The 20748-nt window shown below is 41.8% G+C and overlaps 3 protein-coding genes and 1 long non-coding RNA gene across 7 annotated transcripts in view; 1 reads left to right on the forward strand and 3 right to left on the reverse strand.

The window, feature by feature from the left end:
- Positions 1-3289: 3289 nt before the first annotated feature.
- Positions 3290-6474, reverse strand: anxa2a (annexin A2a). Its single transcript, XM_037254304.1, has 13 exons — positions 6344-6474; positions 5853-5910; positions 5678-5771; positions 5252-5346; positions 5050-5163; positions 4819-4909; positions 4593-4672; positions 4467-4526; positions 4243-4336; positions 4080-4175; positions 3942-4000; positions 3551-3673; positions 3290-3473 (listed from the first exon to the last, which is right to left on the reverse strand). The coding sequence occupies exons 2-13, from the start codon at positions 5898-5900 to the stop codon at positions 3414-3416; spliced, it is 1014 nt and encodes a 337-aa protein (XP_037110199.1). The 5' UTR covers positions 5901-5910; positions 6344-6474; the 3' UTR covers positions 3290-3413.
- ice2 (interactor of little elongator complex ELL subunit 2) lies at positions 6392-13220 on the reverse strand. 2 transcript variants are annotated; one of them, XM_037254297.1, is made up of 16 exons: positions 13115-13220; positions 12911-13012; positions 12479-12794; positions 12285-12404; positions 12083-12217; positions 11807-11923; positions 11452-11611; positions 11046-11209; positions 10260-10953; positions 9691-9854; positions 9484-9613; positions 8459-8543; positions 8245-8295; positions 7135-7378; positions 6688-6847; positions 6392-6508 (listed from the first exon to the last, which is right to left on the reverse strand). In XM_037254297.1, exons 1-15 carry the CDS (start codon positions 13162-13164, stop codon positions 6713-6715), a joined length of 2667 nt encoding a protein of 888 aa, XP_037110192.1. In that variant the 5' UTR covers positions 13165-13220; the 3' UTR covers positions 6392-6508; positions 6688-6712. The 2 variants fall into 2 exon arrangements, with proteins under 2 accessions (XP_037110192.1, XP_037110191.1); XM_037254296.1 differs by lacking the exon at positions 6392-6508 and having other exon boundaries at positions 6559-6847.
- Positions 10779-14855, forward strand: LOC119124390. The gene is made up of 2 exons (XR_005098266.1): positions 10779-10884; positions 12402-14855. It is a non-coding gene; the product is annotated as an uncharacterized LOC119124390 (long non-coding RNA).
- A 371-nt stretch (positions 14856-15226) lies between these two features.
- Positions 15227-20748, reverse strand: part of roraa (RAR-related orphan receptor A, paralog a) — a 144413-nt gene continuing 138891 nt past the window's right edge. For all 3 annotated transcript variants that reach the window (XM_037254300.1, XM_037254299.1, XM_037254301.1), the window contains one exon: positions 15227-20282. In XM_037254300.1, the coding sequence (XP_037110195.1) occupies positions 20118-20282 (165 nt within the window). In that variant the 3' untranslated portion in view covers positions 15227-20117. The remainder of the gene's footprint in view (positions 20283-20748) is intronic.

Here is a 20748-nt window from a genome sequence, read left to right on the forward strand (position 1 = left end):
GTGCCTTCCTTCCCCCTGTGCATCAACGGATCAGTCAGTGAACGTGTTGCGTCTCCCTCCTGGCGTCAACTATGTAAGCCAGAATGTAGATTTACCATTTGCCAAGGAAAGAAAGAAAGAAAGAACCACTCACTGAACCACCACTTCTGTTATGCAAGCTAACGGCTAACTTTATTGCATGAAGCGATGGGCCGTTATGCAACAACGGGGAGATTATGCTTCTCTTTGGGTCATCTTGATTTTATAACACTTCAAATAACATGTATGCATATATACGCCTAAATATTAGTATCCAACATATCTACTGCAATTTCACAGATTGCTAGTTTGAAATGTACTTTATTATTATTTTAATAAACATTAAAACCTGTTAAAACTTGTCTGGTGTTTTATTCCTTGTTTTTATTTTTTTGGGCATGAAAACTGACATTTGGTTAACTGCTTTATATGACCATATGTATATGTGTTTTACGTTGTGTAATATGTGTTGGTGTCCCCCAAAATAAAGCGCAAGTAGTCAATTACACATTCTTGACACGTAAAAGAAATGCATACATTTATTAGGTACACTTGAAAATGGTGGTGTACCTAATGGAGCGTCCGTGTGACGTCACAGACATCCAGCCAATCAGGAGGTGGGGGTGAGGGCGGGTGTGGCACTTTTTACTTTCAGTTCAACTTTGACCATAATATTTCCCTAATAAAGTGGCCTGTTATTAGGTACACTTGAAAATGGCGGTGTACCTAATGGAGTGTCCAAGTGACGTCACAGATCAACCAGCCAATCAGAAAGGGAATCTTGGAAAACATTGGAATGCGGCCCCAAGGACTGGAGCTTGACGCCTGTGACCTTTGACCATGATATTTCCCTAATGAAGTGGCCTGTTATTAGGTACACTTGAAAATGGCGGTGTACCTAATGGAGTGACCGTGTGGTTCGCTCGTTAAGTGCACCTGCGTGAAAAGTTTTAGCTCCTGCAGAACGTGAAAATGGCTAAAACTTTTCACGCAGGTGTGTTTAACGAGGGTAACTTGGAAAACGTATTGGAACGCGGCCCCGAGGACTAGCGCTTGACACCTGTGACCTTTGACCATGATATTTCCCTAATAAATTGGCCTGTTATTAGGTACACTTGAAAATGGCAGTGTACCTAATGGAGTGTCCGTGTGATTCCCTCGTTAAGTGCACCTGCGTGAAAAGTTTTAGCTCCTGCCGAACGTGAAAATGACCAAAAACTTTTCACGCAGCTGCGCTTAACGAGGGTCACTTGGAAAACATATTGGAACGCGGCCCCGAGGACTAGAGCTTGACACCTGTGACCTTTGACCATGATATTTCCCTAATAAAGTGGCCTGTTATTAGGTACACTTGAAAATGGCAGTGTACCTAATGGAGTGTCCGTGTGGTTCCCTCGTTAAGTGCACCTGCGTGAAAAGTTTTAGCTCCTGCAGAACGTGAAAATGGCTAAAACTTTTCACGCAGGTGTGTATAACGAGGGTAACTTGGAAAACGTATTGGAACGCGGCCCAGAGGTTTAGAGCTTGACACCTGTGACCTTTGACCATGATATTTCCCTAATAAAGTGGCCTGTTATTAGGTACACTTGAAAATGGCAGTGTACCTAATGGAGTGTCCGTGTGGTTCCCTCGTTAAGTGCACCTGCGTGAAAAGTTTTAGCTCCTGCAGAACGTGAAAATGGCTAAAACTTTTCACGCAGGTGTGTATAACGAGGGTAACTTGGAAAACGTATTGGAACGCGGCCCAGAGGTTTAGAGCTTGACACCTGTGACCTTTGACCATGATATTTCCCTAATAAAGTGGCCTGTTATTAGGTACACTTGAAAATGGCAGTGTACCTAATGGAGTGTCCGTGTGGTTCCCTCGTTAAGTGCACCTGCGTGAAAAGTTTTAGCTCCTGCAGAACGTGAAAATGGCTAAAACTTTTCACGCAGGTGTGTTTAACGAGGGTAACTTGGAAAACGTATTGGAACGCGGCCCAGAGGACTAGAGCTTGACACCTGTGACCTTTGACCATGATATTTCCCTAATAAAGTGGCCTGTTATTAGGTATACTTGAAAATGGCAGTGTACCTAATGGAGTGTCCGTCTGATTCCCTCGTTAAGTGCACCTGCGTGAAAAGTTTTAGCTCCTGCCGAACGTGAAAATGACCAAAAACTTTTCACGCAGCTGCGCTTAACGAGGGTAACTTGGAAAACGTATTGGAACGCGGCCCCGAAGACTAGAGCTTGACACCTGTGACCTTTGACCATGATATTTCCCTAATAAAGTGGCCTGTTATTAGGTACACTTGAAAATGGCAGTGTACCTAATGGAGTGTCCGTGTGATTCCCTCGTTAAGTGCACCTGCGTGAAAAGTTTTAGCTCCTGCCGAACGTGAAAATGACCAAAAACTTTTCACGCAGCTGCGCTTAACGAGGGTAACTTGGAAAACATATTGGAACGCGGCCCCGAAGACTAGAGCTTGACACCTGTGACCTTTGACCATGATATTTCCCTAATAAAGTGGCCTGTTATTAGGTACACTTGGAAATGGAAGTGTACCTAATGGAGTGGCCGTGTGGTTCCCTCGTTAAGTGCACCTGCGTGAAAAGTTTTAGCTCCTGCAGAACGTGAAAATGGCTAAAACTTTTCACGCAGGTGTGTTTAACGAGGGTAACTTGGAAAACATATTGGAACGCGGCCCCGAGGACTAGAGCTTGACACCTGTGACCTTTGACCATGATATTTCCCTAATAAAGGGCCTGTTATGTACACCTGAAAATGGCGGCGTACCGAATGACGTCACAGATCAATCAGCCAATCAGGAGGTGGGGGTGAGGGCGGGTGTGGTACTTTTCATTTTCACTTGAGCTTTTTCCCTAATGAAGTGGCCTGTGATTAGGTACACCTCATGGACACTTCAATAGGTACACTACACGAGGTAAACGTAAATAAATAAATAAATAATCTTTTGAACAAATCTTTTGAGTGAACTGATTCTAAAGATTTAGTTCACTTAAAAGAACTGGAATGCACATCACTATTCGTCACAAAATGTTTTTGTGCATCCATTTAGTTACATTTTAGTTTATGTTCGGCGCTTTTAATAGGTTTTGAGCATTTGTGCAAATGTCAAGTATAATCTGTGATTTCAGATTTACAAATAGAAATAAATCATCTGATGGTAGCAACTGGATGAAGGCTCAACTAAAAACGTCACGTTTTTAACGCTACTATACCGCCCTCTTGAGGATGTAAGAAGAAACTACATACAAGACAACACTTTCACTTTTATTATGCAGTGGTGCTTTATTGCTATTTTGCTTCAATAATACTTATCAACATTCCTCACATTGCAAAAAAATATTGCTGCTTTAGGTCCAGTTATCTTGATTTATCAAGTGAAAGAATTTAGTCCTCTGCTCCACAAAGACCCAGCAGAACCCTCTGGTAGTCTCCCTTGGTGTGTTCCTGCACAGGGAGCACAAAAGAGCAGCGTCAAATCAAGCAGCTTGTATTGTGATGACGTCACCCACTCGTGGACTCACCATGAGGGTCTTTTGAAGAGACTGGCCGTGGTGGGCTTTGTATTCCGAGCAGATCTTCTTCAGGTCCACTTCACAGCGTGACACAATGATCCTGCTCACCACCTTTTCCTTGGCTCCTTTATTCTGAGAATAAACATTGAGAACACATCAGCACATATTCGGCTCTAAATCAGGGCACACTTGTTTAGCTGATCCACGACCTCTATGAATGTGACGTAAAATACTATAATGATAGCAAATTACGGAGCGTCCTGAAGGTGGCACTGTTGCCAAACAGTACCTGATATTTCTAATACAGCATCAAAGTGCTTTTTATTGCCCCCCACACACATTCCTCTAGTACCACTTTAAGAGAACGTTGAGTTCATAATACTGTCCTGTATCCATTTACCTTCATAGCGTCGTGCAATTTGTTGGCAAAAAACAGCTGCTTATTTTCAAAGCTTTGCACTGAGAAAAAAAGGCAAAAAAAATACATCACCATACAAGTAATCGTGCGAGTTTTGTATTAGATGAAAATCTCAAGTACCTAGAACCAGGAAGGACCTCTGGAGGTCTCCTTTGACTTCCTTCATGATGCTTTCCTGCATATCGTAGGGGCTGTAACTCTTGTACCTCTGAAACACTGCAGAGGAAACATACGCTGCTTGATGTTGACAAAACAAAAACACGCATTGTGGCATCCGCCGAACCTTTTTGCAGGTGCGGGACGCTCCTCTCCGTCATGATGGAGATCCAGGTGGCCACATCCGTTCCTCTGACCTTCACGCCGGCGTCATACAGTTTCTGCGTTGGATCGGTAAATACCATGCAGTTAGCAATCAAGGGCATTTTAATAGAAATGCACCGCAAGTTTAAAAAAAATAAATCCCAACTTTTACATGCGAGGATTTTATCAGGTGTGGACACAACTCACTCTGGCATCGTCGTCAATCTTCTCGTAGTCCACCACAGAGGACGGCTCGTCTCTCTTGGTCTGCACGGGATTGAAGGTTGGCATGATTCCATGTCCAAATTATGACGGCAAAGTGTTAGAGCGCACCTGAACCAGAGCCAGCAGCAGCTTTGCAAAGTTTCCAGAAGTGTCACCTGCTACGTCTTTATCCAGGTCCTTCTTGAATACTGCGGAAAGGCTTCCATTTTAGATGGCAAGCGAGGTGTTGCAGAAATGATGGCTACTATGTTTATATTGCAGAATTTAGCATACAAGTCTTAATTTCTTTTCATTTGAGTTCGTATAGTTCTGCCTTTTTGGCGTTCTTACTCACACTCCTTGTAGACTTCCTTGATTTCCTGCAGCTCGGCGTTGCTGCGGGAACACAGAATCTCGATGAGTGTTTCCTCATCAGTGCCGAGGCCCTGAAACACAAGTCCACCAAAAGTCACAAGACATACAATATGTAAAAGGCTGCATTCTGCGCTCTCACCACAAGAGGGCAGTGCGGCTTTGGAAATGAGCCTGCCGGAAGGCTGGCTAAATATTGTGGCCCATTGTGTACCTTAATGGATCCTCTGATCTCTGAGGCATCATACTGGGACGTGCTCTTCATCAGACCAAGTATGACTGATTCCACGGAGCCCGACAGCGCCCCCTTCAGAGCTGAGATCATGTCCTAAAAGAAAACAGCGTCACTTTAGTGAGGATAAGCGATTCAGCAAATTTTCTGTAAGTCAACAAATAGCAACAGGAAACATACGCACCTTCTTTGCTCTCTTTTCATAAGCAAATGCAATTTCCCTCCTCTGAGAGTACGTCCGCTTTGTTAGGACGTCAATGATTGTCTGTTCGTCCACACCTGAAGGACAGAAAAAATGCTCTGTTAGTTACAACGCTCTTATTTTTGTTTTGTTTCCTTGAGCAGTCAAAAAAATTGCAACTACAGCACCTTTAAAACCTTTGCAGGAACAAATGACAAAGTAGTGCCATGCTAACTAAATGGAGGTGTTGTTCACCATTACCAGGAGCTTCCAGTATTTTGCACAGCGCTCTGGCAGCGCTGAGGTCACAGAACTGGACCGCTTCCCATTTAGTTTTTTTTTTAAAGCCAAGATGCTGACTCACAGACAGTTTGTACAGAGAAACTTCAGCTGCATTTATTCAACAGGAATATACACAATGTATCTTGCCTTTAGTTTTGATAGCTGTCTCTATCCTCGCAGCATCTTTTTCAGGGTCAAAATCCAACGCAGGTGTCACAGTGGGGTATTTTGGTTCATGGGACTGTGGGGTGAAGAAAAAAAAAAACACGTTAGTCGATTTAATAAAAGATGTCGTCATGTAAAAAAATGTTTTTGACTTGACCTCAGCCTCAAGGGACAGTTGCCCCAGGAATTCAGCCACCATTGCCATTTTGACTGCCCTGCAAAAAGGGACACATCATGTGATCATGAATGAGTGAATCCCGTCACCGAGGCCACCTTTTGTTTATTCTACTGATGTAATCACATTCTTCTACAGCCATCTCCATAATGGAGCAATAAAAGACACATATGTGCGTTTGCTGTCATCAGTTCCCGGTCAATGCAATTAGAAGCGACTCGCTAGTCATTGACACACATGCAGTGAACGGACACGCCCTGGACTGCAGTATGAAATCACACAGCAGTCACGCGTGTGGAGCCAATGTGAGGTGGGCTGGATTGTTCCTGAACACGGGAAACAAAACATTGGCACAAACAATTCAAGATAGGCCATGAATCAGCTATTTTTTTCCCCTCAAGGTTTTAAACATTACTGCATGACAACGCTAGTAAGTTTTCAACAGCAGCGTGTCAAGTAACAATGAAACTTACCTAACTTGTAGAAGTTGGCACAATACGAAGGAGTCCCGCTGATGTGTTGGATTTTTGTGTGTGGAGCTGGAATGCCAGTGCGGCTGACACGGAGAGGACTTCCCCTTTCACCTCCTCCTCCCCTTTCCACCCACTTATGACTCCACCCAGTTGGACAAGCAGCCACTGCAAAGTTGATCCTGAAGCTACTCAGTTCTGATTGATAATCTCTGATCTAATCAGGTGACCCTCAGGTTTGCAACTTTATTGGGCTTCCATTTTAGAAAAGTACAACTGAGAACATATACAATCATGGCTGCTTTAGAAAACATAGAAACTACTTTGAGGGTTTTAGCATGGAGTATCTCGCATATAACATGCTGAGAGATCTTAAAATGGATGCTGGATGACTTTTTGAATGGAATTGTTGCGATTTGCTGAGTAGTAGTTTTTTTTCTTTTTTTTCTTCTTCTTCTTCCCTCCTGGCTTGCCCGCTGTCCCTGCCGCATTTGCATCGATTGAAGCCTGCCGCAAGCACAGTAACAACAGGACAAATGCTTTTAGGATTTAAACTGCACCATCAGATATTCAAACGAGATTGACGATTTTCGAGTCGACTTTGCGTCAGTCGTGAAATGACCGTCAATGAGTTGACTACAGTAGAAGCGAGTATTTCACACTGCAATGCTTTCTTTTGTCCTGCTTGTTGGTTCTGCACTTGCAGGAATGCAGCATTGGCTCTGGTTCAGCCAGTCTTAAAAATGCTTCGTCGAGAGCATTGAGAGCACGTGCGATTTTTTTTTTTTTTTTACCTGTGGCACAGATTGCGGGGGAAAGGTGCAGGGGACACGTCCGTGGTTTTTGTGAAAAGGCAGCACCACGGTGGGATCCACGGGTATCCACGGCACGGGGCCATTTTCGGGAGGCCGGGGGAGATGGCCGTGGACTCGGTGCAAGTCGTAAGCGGTTCGACACACTTTCTCATCGGTCACTTTTAGGAAAGTCACAAAAGGCTCCCCTGGTTTGTGGGTGATCAGGTATTGCCCTTCTTCCATTCTACAAAAACACATTGCATCACAGATGGCGTGTCAATGCATTCAGCGTGATTTCATCCGGTGAGTGGAATGTGGGGAAATGTGCTTTGTCTATTGGGAGTTGCGCAATTGCAATAAACCTGCGTCGCAGTTCTAAGCCTGAAGGTGTCGGGACCTGAGTGAACTTGGATCATTTTCAAACAGAACGTACTGTATGGACAACCTGCAGACCTATCAGAGCACAAGCCCAACCCCTCAATGATAACGTTAACAATAAACAGTGAAACCGCCAAAGTCAAATGCCCTAATCGGTGTACAGTTTAGAATTCATCCAATGGTTTTAAAATAAAAGAAAAAAAGTCTCAAATATCACGAAAACCCTAAGAGTTGAGACCTTCACTCTGCATTTTGTTTGGCTATCAGTGACTGATAGGAGAGAGGAAACGTGTGAAGGCACTTGGGAAAGTTTCTCAAACTACTTAGTCCAATTCATTAAATATGAATTACGTCCACAAATGTATTTTTACCAAACGGTCAATATCATAGCACTGAAAGCATAATGGTCCGGAAATGATAATGATCAGAGAGCTTGCCAACAAACGGCTCAGTTTTAATGTCTCTATCAAGTGAGAAGTGGTTTGATTTCTGTCAATGCCACAGCGACCGTCGACTGACAATTTTAGTGGATCAGATGGCCTGCTAGCTAGCGCTAACAACAAGGAGGTCTGGTCTAAGAACTGTCATTTTGTTTCCCCCAGGTTGGTTATATTAATGATATGAAAAGAGTTAATGAAAATATGTTACAAATAACAAGACGGAGTGGTGCCAAGTATGAACAATCTCAAGCGTTTGTTGTCTTTTCAACGTCGTGCGCTGTTAGCGACTTACTTTGTCAGCTTTTTCAAAAGGTGGTGCAGAATGTTGAGTGACTTCACCGGGCTGTGAACACAAATAAGAAGGTGTCATTATGTTGACGTGGACAAAGTGTACACGGCAGTCACTCAAGTGACAAAAATATGACCGTTGCATTTCCACTGATTTTGCATTTTGAGATTGATCATGAAATCGTCATGAGAATCATCACGGAGAGGCGCCAACTCACTTGAACCCGCAGGAGCTGTTTTGTCGCCACGCGTCAGGCAGCCTTCTGAGCAGCGCAACTTTAGAAGTGTGTGGATTGATGTGAGCTATGTGGAAAGAAAGGGTTAGCGAGGAAGCTAATGAGTGCACACAACGATTGTTTTCCTCCAAAACGCCAGCAGCGCTGACAAAAGGCGTGCAACATCTCCTTTCTTACATTTTCAACAAATCCTCCCTTCAGTCATAAATGGATAAAAACCACAAATAGAAAATGACCACATGATGAGCCATCAGGCACAAAGAGGGAAGTCTTATATCAACTTACGTAAGCCTTTTATTTAGTTTCAATTTAGCTTGAACACACTGACGTGGTTTGTGGGAGACTGAAAAAATATGAAGTGGCTTTCGCAAAATATGTGTTATCAGAGAGGGTTTTCCACAGCTCCACCCATGTTTTCACAACAGATACAATAATCGTGTCGTAAACTTTGGACTACCCGTTGGAAGATTTTAAAGCAAACCATATGATGGAAGACGAGTTTCCCTTTAGCTCGAGGTTGCTTTTAGGCTGTGGATGTTGTTATGGCAACAGCGTAAACTGGAATCCGACTGCAGTGGGAGGAGGAGGAGGTGAGTCATCTAAAGACTATTCAAATGCTTTATGTGGGAGGGTCCGCTTGCCTCAGTCAATGTGAGGGAAAATAAAAAAGTGGAACTTCCAAAGAAACGAAAGAAGCTACACGGTCATTATTCTGAGGCGTAGCCAGGAATTCTTCCAGTAGGGGCGCGCGCCCACAGGAAAAAGAATCGAACATCACCCACGCCGTTCGCTGATCGCTAAAACAACATCCGGGTCCGGGAGGCAAACGGTGAATGGATAACATCGCGCACATAGAATAGCGCAAGCACATTCGCGCAAGACCGAAAGAAAAAAACGGCATGAAAATGAAGAATCGAAAAAGCTCGATTTTTTTCAACCGGGGCGCAGGGAGTCCTAACCGGGGCGCCGCCCCGGCTCGGCTACGCCACTGTGAGGAATATTTTTACCTACGAAGGACACTGTCGTGGCGTGCAGTGCCGTTTCCGTCCACAGCTGGCAAGCCTCGCTGCTGGTCAGACACTCGACCCCGTGACACAGCTGGTACTCCAGCTTGGGCAAAACATGCACCGGCACAAACTGATTTGAAGGAAAAGAAAGAAATATCAGCTCAAAAGACATTGAAATGATGTTTATACCTATTTTGACATGCATACCTGGCTGGAGTTTTTAACCACTTTTCGAGCTAGGGAGACTGAGCTCCGTACTACGATGAGAACGTCTTGGAGACTGAAGAGCTCATACATCAGGTTGCCGCTCTCCGGGGACGTGTAGTCTTGTTGGTTTTCGGCGCCAGCCTGCAGCTCCTGAGACAATATTTCTGTATGGGGTGGAAGGAAAATATAGGGCAGGTATCAATAAGGAGCTTCAAATCTATTATATTAGGCCACAAAGTGTTTATGAATACCAGTGGGTAATGTTACAAAGACGTTTTTTTTTTTTCCCACGACATAATTTACTCTTAAGTACAATACAGTTGAATGTAATCTTTTAGAAGTGTTTGACCTCGAACATTTATTTAGCTACAATTTAACTTCCGTCAATTAATCATTATTGAACTGTTTCATTTTTCTATTTCGAAGCAGTGTTAATGTTCAAACTGTGTTCAAATGTTGCAGCATTACATAATAATTAACAGGGAGCAGGCAGGCTAGGGGAAGCTAGCTTGTCGCTAACTGCTAACGGGCAGCCTACCAAGAGCGTTTTAAAACAGCTTGACACTAACTTTTCTTCTCTGGGGAGCTCATGTGGATCACTGGAGGAACAGATGAGCTTTCTCCACTGTGCGGCCGGTTCCTCTCCAAGTAAGAGGTGACGCATGGTTTCACGAGCGATAGCGGGAGGGTGTGTCGTGGGGGCTCCACGCATGGGGTGGGTGAAACGCTCTCCTGGGACAAGGTGTGGCTTTTGCTTGCGACGTCACTGGCCGTGCTGAACGTGGCCGTCTGCATGCGCAAGATCTCCCCCAGCTGGTCGGCCGGGCCTTTGGCTCTTTTGGACGCTTGCCTCCGTGTCGTCGGCCCTTTAGGAGAGGTGACCGACTCGGCGGGAAACGTGGAGGGCGTCGCGGCTGTAGACAGTGGCGTTGAGTCGTCAATGATCAGTCTGTTGTCATCCTCGAGGTCACTTTCCTTTTCAGATTCGCACGCTGGCTTTGCGGCGTTTGTCTCAACCGTCGGAATCGTCTGCTCTGTTGCCAGGTGATGCTTGAGATCTTCCGCGGAGCTGCACATCCCTTCCCCCGGAGGATTAGCGAGCTGTTTCGCCTGGCTCGCACTTTGACCACGTTTCAGTTGCTCATTTTGTGTTTTCTTCCATCTCGTGACTGGCACCTCTCCAAAAGTCTCCAGGTCAGTGACATCCACACCAAAGTCGAGGTCATCACCGGCAAGGGACATCACATTTCTTTGGGGGCCCTCCTGGTTTAGAAACAATTGAGGAGTCGTCATTGATAATAAAAAAAAGAAAGAAAAAAGCAATAAGAAATGTTAGTCGTGTGAGGGGATGATACCAGCGAAGGAAGTTCGGTCATTAACTGGGACATGTTTCTTGTTCCATTCTTTATAATCGAGAGCTTCAAACTCTCCTCGTGGTAGATGAGAGTCTTTTGTCTCACGGTTATTTCATTGTCTATTAGGGCTGATTCTATGTAAACAGTCTTCTTCTGACTCACACCTGTGCAACAAAGGATTTGATGACAGATTGTAATCACGAGTTATGGCTCTAGAATCTCATCTATACAACATAAGACTTTTAAAATGATTACATTTGCATTTCATACAATTGTTAACTCTAAATGTTTGCAATTCCTGGAGAAATTGCATGAAGGCTGAAATGCTGAATGGAAAAAAAAAAACATAAAAGCTTCTTTTTAAAAAACTTTTTCAAGGCCAACTATCATGATAGCAATGCTGCACCTTTGCCATGGTTCATTTGAATGGTAACCGGAAGTTCCCATCTCTGAGCAAAATCAGGGCCGTGGTTGTCCAACAGCGTGACCAAGGCCTCCCGGGTGAGACACACGTGCGGCTCGTAGCGTGCACACAACTTCTCGGCATTATCGTCACTGCTGATTGCCTGCGGAGCAACGCAAAGGCAGGGGTGAGAAGAATCTTGGGCACACCCTAGTGGCTTTTGTGAAAACTGCTGCAGTCAAAATGAAGTCGCAAAAGACCCGCCGGTCATAAATCCCCACTTTGGCAGTCACAAAAAGAATCTTTGCGCCTTACTTTATAGGAGTAATTAAAAAAAAAAAGTGAAACAATTGCTTACAGCGTGTATGTCCTTAGCTTTTTTGGCTGGAGGATTTTCTGATGAAACACTCTGATAATCCGTTGCAAGCTGCGCATCAGCAGCCATTATTACGTGGCTTGTGATATCCATACTGCCCTGGGGAGATTTAAAAAAAAAAAAAAAAAAAAAAGTGTCCAAATACAGAAAGAAAGAAAATGAACCAACATAAAAAGAACACTTTTGCAATTCAACTTATTCAAGTTGAAGTTAAAACCACAGCAGAGCAACCACATGGTTCCAAAAAGAATATATCACCATGACAACAAGCTGCTTTTCAAAGGTGAGACACAGTCCCGGGTTGAACGTTCCGCCAGTCAAACTGGTCATCTCGCAGATCTGATAAAGCTGGGGCAATGTTTGGATTTGCTCCAAACGTGCCCTCAAATAATCCTGAGGATTAAAAAAAAAAAATTAACAGTCATGAGAAAAATGCCATTGTGTGCCGTGACGGAAGTACCTCTGCATATTGTAGAGCTCCTTGTGATATGAAATTGTAGTCGTCTGCACATACTTTGGCCACATCTTGCAAGTACCTCTGAAATTGCATCACTTCTTGGTCTACTCGGGCTTTCAGGTGCTGAAAAATTTGCATAAGCATAAGCAACAAGGAAATGCCGAGAGAAAATGACTCTTGAAGGAGAAAACCATCACCTCGGGAGGATCTCTGGATTTCTTACACAAAATGTCAACATACGCCCTCTGCTCTTTGCTGGACAGACTGGACACACACGGGAAGGGCAGTCTGGGTTGAGGGAAAACATCACCACCCGCGTTCTTCATCTGCACATTTGCTTTTGGGGGATTTTTAAATCCTCCTGGAGACTCCAAAGAATCGTCCATGAAAGACGTGTCAGTGTCCATGGCATCCCAGGGGGAATCATCTTTATTGCTGCTGTTTTTAAACTCTGCAACCTTTTTGGTAGTAGACTTTGGTCCAGACTGAGCACCACTGGCATTCTCTGCAGGACTTGTATCATTGAAAAAAACAGAAGTCACGCTCATCATTTTTCTCCCAAGAACTCATGTACTGTGAAGTATTGAGAATAGAGACAAAAATCTGTCGTTGTGTACATTGTGGCGTACCTTTGTAGCGAGCTCCACAGCTCTCTAACACTGGGTGCAAGGGAATATTGATCATAAGCGTCTTTGGTGAAGAAGGGAGCATCGGATACAGGAGGGTCCTCCCTTAAAGCAATGTGTATTTTATATACCTTGGCATTTTGTATATTTCTGTTATGTTAATGCAGAATTACTTATACTACAACTATAACTTGAATAATTACTCACCTCACCGGCTCCATAACTGTTACGGGTTGGACAGTACGGAGTAGGAGCATTTGAGCTAGCTAGCCACTAGCCAGTTAGCAAACACGCTGGGTGGTTTTCTTCTTCGCAGGAAACAATAGCAGGTTTTATAGCTCTTTGTGTTGTGCTGCCCCCTTGAGGCTCCTAATCGAATGGGCCCGATGGTCAGTTGATATGGCACCAGGACCAGTGTTACAAATACAGTAGCGTAGTGGGCCTGAGTGTTCATCCCCAAAAACATGCTGGGGTTTTATTCCTAAAATGTATATCCAATATTATTGCCAGTCTGTGTGATATTATGTAGTTCAAAAAACAACACTGCAGTTCAATATATATATAAAAAAAACACTGTAGTTAATGATTTCAATAAAATGTGTGTTAGTGTAAACATTAAGGTTTGATAAAATGTTACCTAAATATTTTAAAATGCGCATGCATTATATGTTTAATAAAAAAACAACAACTTTCCACACAATTGACTATTCTACTAAATGACTACAATTTATTTTGACTTTATTTTTTCAAAACGTTTTTTTTTTTTTTAAATAATGAAACAAATAGCTGAATGTGACTCAATTGTAAGAAAAGGTAATGATTAAGTCATCAAACAGTTGAACCAACAAGACAAGAAATCAGCCAAGAAAGAAAAGCCCATTACAAGCGGTAAATTTTATTATGGGATAACAGCACATAAAGCACATCTAAAACCGATGTGTCCAATGCACTTTTAATAAAGGTAATATTAAAGGTACAGTTTCTAAGTACAATATAACAACATTCATATTAGAATGAAAAGTATTTAAAAGACAACATTAAATTTCTTATTTTTCTTTACAGCCGTATTTACAAAATGAATCAAAATACTTATTTTCATATTTAAGAATCATCAGACAAGAAGGAGCAAAACTACGTTTGTGAGTTGACTACCTGCTAAAGAGAGTTCAAAAGAGCTGGATTCAAAAGGTACATGAGCATCTGGCCCCTAATTTAATTTAACATCAGTAGCAAACATGTGACTTGAAAATTGGTGACAACCACACGCTGATCTGAGCTTTCCCTCAATTTGCGTTGCTCTTACTTGGAAAAAGAAAGACTCCACCTCTGCTTCAACTTTCTTAGAACATGACCAACACGGACAACAACATGAAATGTACAGAAAAGTGGTAAAAATAGAAGAGAAAAAAAAAGTGGACTGACATATTTTCTTTTTTTCCAGGTAACCTGTGTAAAATGAGCATTCAATTGCCACTCAAACAAAATGAGAGGAATGAGTCCGTACATTGAAATCCTTTAACACTGCATGAACATGTTTCACATGTTAAAAAAAACAACAACTTTGTGAGAACTGAACAAAACACAGTTCAGAATACGGATCTTAAAAGGACAACTAAAATCACGTATGCGCTTTTGCTACACCGAGAGGCACTCAGTGTGATACACTGTATTTTATTGCCAGCATAATCATATTTGCTACAATGACGAGGAAACGTCTTCCTTCCGTGTACGCTTTTTCCTTCCGAATGGGCAACGGAACAAAATCAAAGTGCCTGATCCCAGCGCCACTTCCCTGCATTGTGTAAGGGCCTACGCAGATAACCAGCGGGTTACAGTAAATACTTGACAAACTACAGGCTCAAACTGTTCTTGTTGCTGAATTTAAAACTTACAATCGGACAAAGAGAAACAAAACACTGCTGCATCAGTTTGAACATCAATTTTTCCCCACAAAGCATCCGTTAATTAGCTTGTTACTTAGCCGATACTAGCTAAAGGAAATAAGTGCCTAATTAGGGACAGTCTAATATGCTGAACGTAAGGGTAAAAACATTTCACGTCAATTCATTGTTTTTGACATAAAACTACAGAAAATTGGAGTGAAAATATTCTGGCAGGTAAATAACGTACTCTCAAATACGTCTGAACGTACTTGTAGGATAAATGCTAGCATTTAGCATAAGTACGTTCGGACGTATTTGCTACAAACGTAGCATTTATCCCATAATGCCATCAAGTTAAAAATAAAAACAATAAAAAAACAACAACTCTTTTGAGCATTCTCATTACAGAGAAATCCTCAGTATTGCTTACCATAAAAAAAACCCTGATAACTTGTTACTAAAATTAAAATGGCGATGTGGACTTATGCTCACTTCAACATCTGAAATGATTAGAATGATCGTCTAAATATTTGGGAAGTCATGAACGTTAAGCGTTTTCCTCATTAGGTGGGATTTAATGTCCAGAAAATCCCAAATATTGGACTGACCATTCAAATATTTGCAGCAGTTAAAATTGGCATAGGTTGATTACATTTTGGTGATGATCGCAAATGTCTGTCATCATGTGCTTTTATCAATCAATGGTGTCAGCCATTAAGTTCTTTTTTTTTTTTTTTAGACGTGAAACATTTTAGACTGTCCCCCTTATAACCCCAAGACGAGCACACTGATACAGGTACTGGCTGGGTAACTTTTATCGCTTTCATTATCATTAACCGAGTCCTAATATTAAGATTAATACTGTATGCAGTGAAATGAATCAACTAATAGGGTGGCCAGGCTTAGTAATTAATCATTTGTTCACAAACGTACCTAGCACCACACAAAATAAATCAGCACACCCTAAGACTAATACTAAATGAAAGAAGCAAACTAGAATTATCCATACAATATGGTGGAGCTGATTAGCACATAAATATTCTCATCGGGTAGGCCTTAGTAGCAGTTTTTTTTTTTTCCTCTTACCTATACAGACAGAAGCTACCTTTATACACATGATCAATATTATTAAATATGGTGAGTGAACAGCAGAGGATGAGAGCGAGCAATAGTGAGAGAATCAACTTTACAGGCCATGTCAAGTTCTTGGTTCTCCACCTGGTTAAAACTCCAGATGTGCAAATTAAACCAAATAAAAATAAAATACAACCCAAACATGATAAATAAGAGGTGTATTTACATGCAGATGCTCAAAAGACTAATATGCACAGAAAGGAAAGAAAAATCCAAAATTATACACAAAGACATATATTATTGCTTGACATTCAATTATGGCTAAAAGTTGCTTTTCATTTTTTTTTCTTTTAAACTATATTCCTACTTTGAAACCTTATCAGCTGTGCTTTGGAAAATGACACCTTTTTTTTTTGTTAAAAACATGACGGCCAACCTTGAAGCGTGACATAACATTTTCACAATTTGTCGGCAGGAACGCTCACTTTGTCAGTCAGTGTCGTGCTTGATAGGGAATTCATTATAGGGCTATAAACAATGCAAGTTCTTCCAGCCAAAATTGAATAAAAATAAAAAATATATATAAATACAATTGTCAATAAGCGTATTCCAACAGGCTTGGTGAGTCCAGTTGCATTGTTGAAGACGTTATGTCACACTTTGAAACTGCTACCTACTGAGGATGGATCGAGCTCAGCATTTCCAAAAGAGAGGAAAAAAAAAAAAAGATTTATATATCAAGACCTTTTCATTCACATCACCCTGTTCCTTTGTAATTATTAAAGCCTTGTCTGGGTTTTTTTTTTCTCATTTATTTAATCACACTGACAACAAAACACACACAAACGTACGCACAAACTATTGCTTTTTTTTTTTTTTTTTTTTACAAAGAGACAACAGAGCAGAGACAGGAGGACCCGTTAAACTATACACTGATTGAATAGCACACTTAGCACACATCAATCCCTCGCTTCATGAAGTGTGACTGTACAGAAAGACGCCACTGTACATCTTTATAGTTGTTGGAGACTCGTGCGTCTGGTCGCCGCAAGCTACGGCGGATTTATTACTTGGAAACGTTTTGGAGTCATGTCAGTCAAACCCGTAATTACACAACAAGGCCATATTGCTTGTTTGTTTGTTTTTTTTACTGTAGGATACATTACAAAACACTCTTAATTTTTTCATGTTGAGCAATATTCCTACAGTTTAAGGAAACAGAATAAATATCAGGAAAATTCCAGCTCTTCACGTGTGTGTGTGTGTGTGTTTGTGTGTGAGCGTCTATAACCGTCTCCTCCCTGAGCGGACACACCTCATCCTCTCGGCCGGCCGGGCCTCTCCTTCCTGGATTGTCTAGCATTTTTCCAGACTGGAAAGTTTGTTCTGCTGGGAGACTGAGGTTTTACTCGTGGTACAGGGCTTGTGCATCACAACAGAGATTATTACTTAGGTACAGCATAAATATTACAACCCAAACAGATTAAGTATTGCATAAGAATATTTGGTTTTGCTAACAAAGAGGGACCCTGATGACACCTTCATCTAAAACAGATCTTGTTGTTTATGAGTACTGATAAAATTGTGATTTTGTTTATTTTTCTTGGAGATGGTTTTGTGATATTTCATTTTTTTGGATGTCACATGTTAATCTCAACTATGTGCGGTGGAGCATCCCTGAACACAAACTGGGCTAATTGAAATATACAAATAAAGTGTCTTTCAAACTAATTCACTGTACATTTTATTTGAGCCGAAACTATCATAGCAAAACATTTATTCTAATAAATCTGATAATGGTATTATAAATTGCGATATATGGTGGAGGGGAGAATCACTTATTTTTTTTTTCGTTCAGCCCTAACACAACAATGCAACAATCAAACGGAAACTAAAAAAGACGCGCAAAAACAAACTCTTCCCTGAGGGGTGACAGCACAAGGCGGTAGTTTACACCTTGTGCACATTGCACGGCAAAGGAATGATGGTGTGCAAGCAGCAAATCAAAAGTGGATTCAATGTCGTGGTTGGTGACGTTCTAAAGGGATATCTTTTTATTCTTTTTCACGGACTTTTTTTTTCTTTTTCTTGAAATGTCGCCTTTAAAAATAAAGTTCTTCCTCCAAGTTGCTACTGAATTTGCTGGAATGTTTTAGGAGTCCATTCTACATAACAGACCAGAAAGCAGAGTACTGTTTGGCACATTCAGGTTTTCTGTGTGTGTGTGTTTGTTCTATCACTTTACGACCACACCGACAAGAAAGACACACTCAACAAAAACAGAAGCACAACAACAAAGCATTCTGAAAATAGCACTTGTCCTAGCGTTTTATGCTTCTCTTCCCTAATTGTACAAACAAGCGCTAGTCTAATTATTGCAGGAATATAGTTAAGTGCTATCTGACATCCCTCCCTTCCTCTCGTTCTGGAGTTCATTCACCAAATAAAAAAAAAACGTGTTACAAAAATAGAAGCTTTACGACCAGACAAGGCTTTGAATATTCACGTTCCCTTCATTGTTTTTTTTTTCCCTGCGTTGTTGGCCTGAGAAGGCAGATAAAGCCACTCCAGAAACAGAAATAAAATCTATTTCAGTGTCATGAGGCAGTTTTGTTACTTGCTGTACCTCCGCCTTCCGCTAGATGGGGCAATTGGATTGCGGTGAGGGATGCAAATCAATACCCGCTGAACAAAATATTAGGGGCATCTCTAGTGATAGGGCATTGTGATTTCCTGGGAATGTTGGGGAATTGATCATTGTAAATTGTAAATACTTGGCGAGATTTATTCAAATAAAGTTTTGTGCTTTGATATTCTCATTCATTAAATTTGCTTTAACTCACTAAATTAATAACTGCAAGTATGATAGATTTTTTTTTTGCTCAGTTTCGATTGACCCCAATAGAAAAATAATAATTTCAAAATATCCTAATTATTGTGCTTCTAATTTGCAGTGGCATAGAACAATAGATGGACACTTAAAGGTATGCCTAATATTTTGGTGACCTTACATGAGAAGCAAAATATTAGCAAGAGGTCACAGTTTGAACACAACCAGCAAGAATCAACCAAAACTGAGCCTCACTTGCATCTCATTGTGCAGGCGCTAAATAAATTGGTTAAGGTGGGCCTATCTCTCATCCATCCGCCTTCTCAAGACCAACAAAGCCGCAACGCCGAGCCGCCCGCCCGCCCGCCCCACGACCATCTCCAGCTCCCGGGACGAGCCTCCGCGGCTGTGGTTTCAACTTGTATTTCTTCTTGTGCACATGCAACACATCACTAGGTAAATATACAAGTCTTAAATTAAACAAAGGTGTAAAGAAAAGTGCCTTATCAATTGAACAATTAAGAATCGTCTAACTACGAATATCATACATGTTATTTAAAATAGATTCTATAAACATTACTTTTTTTCTGTATAGTAAGTACTTATGACCATATACCCTGTAGTACATTATAAAACAGGTGGAATGGAGCCTTTTCAATGTGTCGGTGCCCCGTGCTTCTCTGGGGCACCCGTCCAGAGAAGGATTAATAGCAGATGGCCTTACATGATTTCACTATGCAACAATGGTGGATGGAGGTTTTTCTTTTTTTTTTGACAACTAAAAATCATCTCAGTAGAATTACCAGAATTCTATTTTTTCCCCCCTCTCTCAGATCTTCAAACGATTGTCCACAGAGAGGTGCCGATTGCATCAACGTGTCGACAGACCCCCCCTTCCTCCGAGTTGCTGCGAGTTTGCGTCCAAAAGATACGACTGAATACGAGAAAGGAAAACAACCCCCCCCCACAAAAAAGCAGAACGTGACCAAATTGTGCGCATTTCACTTTTAAACGTGTGGGACAATTATTGCAGGTTTCAGTGTCTAATAAAAAAAATTGAAACATCAAAATGAAGGATTTACACAATTTCAAGTCAAACGATATCGTTCAACTAAATCCCGGTAAATGAACTCATGATTGACATCCATCATTTTAAAATGCGCAAAAAATGGTCAAGTTCAAACGGGGCAGAAATGGTTTGTCCTCATGTTGGCCCCCCCCCCCTCCCCAAAAGTCTTCCAAAGAAGTAAAACCTTGAGAAGCAACTCCACCAGCCTTACTCTTGGATGAAAAAGAAGATGTTGAGCAGCGTGCCATCTTGTCCACTCCGGTTTGTGCGGGGCACCGATATAAAGTGTCTCAGATTCCTCCTCCACATTCCCCTAGGGTGCGCTGGCGGGCGCGCTGGCACCTGGCAGGGCCGCTACCCGTCAACGGGCATGGACTGCTCAAAGTCTGATCCAAACAGCTCCTTATATAAAGGGGGGAAGTGGGCACGCACAATGTCTGGGTATATTGCTTTGAAAGCCGTGAGCTTCTCTGTATGCCTACTGCACAGCGCCCGCAGTGTCGACACTTTGCATATCAACTGTGGGGAGAGACGGAGAAGAGACAAGCTGTTTAGATTCACAGCAAGACCGGGAGGACACCGTGCCCGAATGTATTTCTCCGTCTTTTGACTCCCGCACGGGGACAAACTTGACGTGTAAATATTGAGACAAGCGCTCAGGCGTGAGGAAGTCTGACATGACGATTGATAAGGCACCGCTTGGGTTTCAATACAAATGAAAATGTGTTGGGATGAAACCTTATCGGGCAACTTTAATGGCATGTGGGCCCCGCTATCGTGAGGAGACACAACGATAACTGGTATGTCAAATTTGACTGAACTACTCTGAAAGCTAAGTCAATTTCATATTATAAATCTATGCTGTTGGTCAGTCAACATGTGTGGGTGTTTTTAAAAAAAAAATAATAATAATAATTCAGTGACCAGTCTAGTGTTGAAAATGGCTTGCTCTGTTTGATGATGAAATTTTAATCTTATTTAAAAA

Source organism: Syngnathus acus, chromosome 6, assembly GCF_901709675.1.
Source record: "Syngnathus acus chromosome 6, fSynAcu1.2, whole genome shotgun sequence".
NCBI lineage: Eukaryota > Metazoa > Chordata > Actinopteri > Syngnathiformes > Syngnathidae > Syngnathus > Syngnathus acus.

Excerpts from the sequence above, each read along its gene's own strand:
- ice2 (XM_037254297.1), bottom strand. The coding sequence starts at position 13,164 with ATGCTCCTACTCCGTACTGTCCAACCCGTAACAGTTATGGAGCCGGTG. Across the intron at positions 9,614-9,690 it reads TGGTTAAAAACTCCAGCCAG|TTTGTGCCGGTGCATGTTTT; the intron begins GTATGCATGTCA and ends CCTTCAAATCAG. Across the intron at positions 8,544-9,483 it reads CACGACAGTGTCCTTCGTAG|CTCACATCAATCCACACACT; the intron begins GTAAAAATATTC and ends CTTTCCACATAG.
- anxa2a (XM_037254304.1), bottom strand. The coding sequence starts at position 5,900 with ATGGCAATGGTGGCTGAATTCCTGGGGCAACTGTCCCTTGAGGCTGAG. Across the intron at positions 5,772-5,852 it reads AACTGTCCCTTGAGGCTGAG|TCCCATGAACCAAAATACCC; the intron begins GTCAAGTCAAAA and ends TTCACCCCACAG. Across the intron at positions 5,164-5,251 it reads ATGAAAAGAGAGCAAAGAAG|GACATGATCTCAGCTCTGAA; the intron begins GTGCGTATGTTT and ends GTTTTCTTTTAG.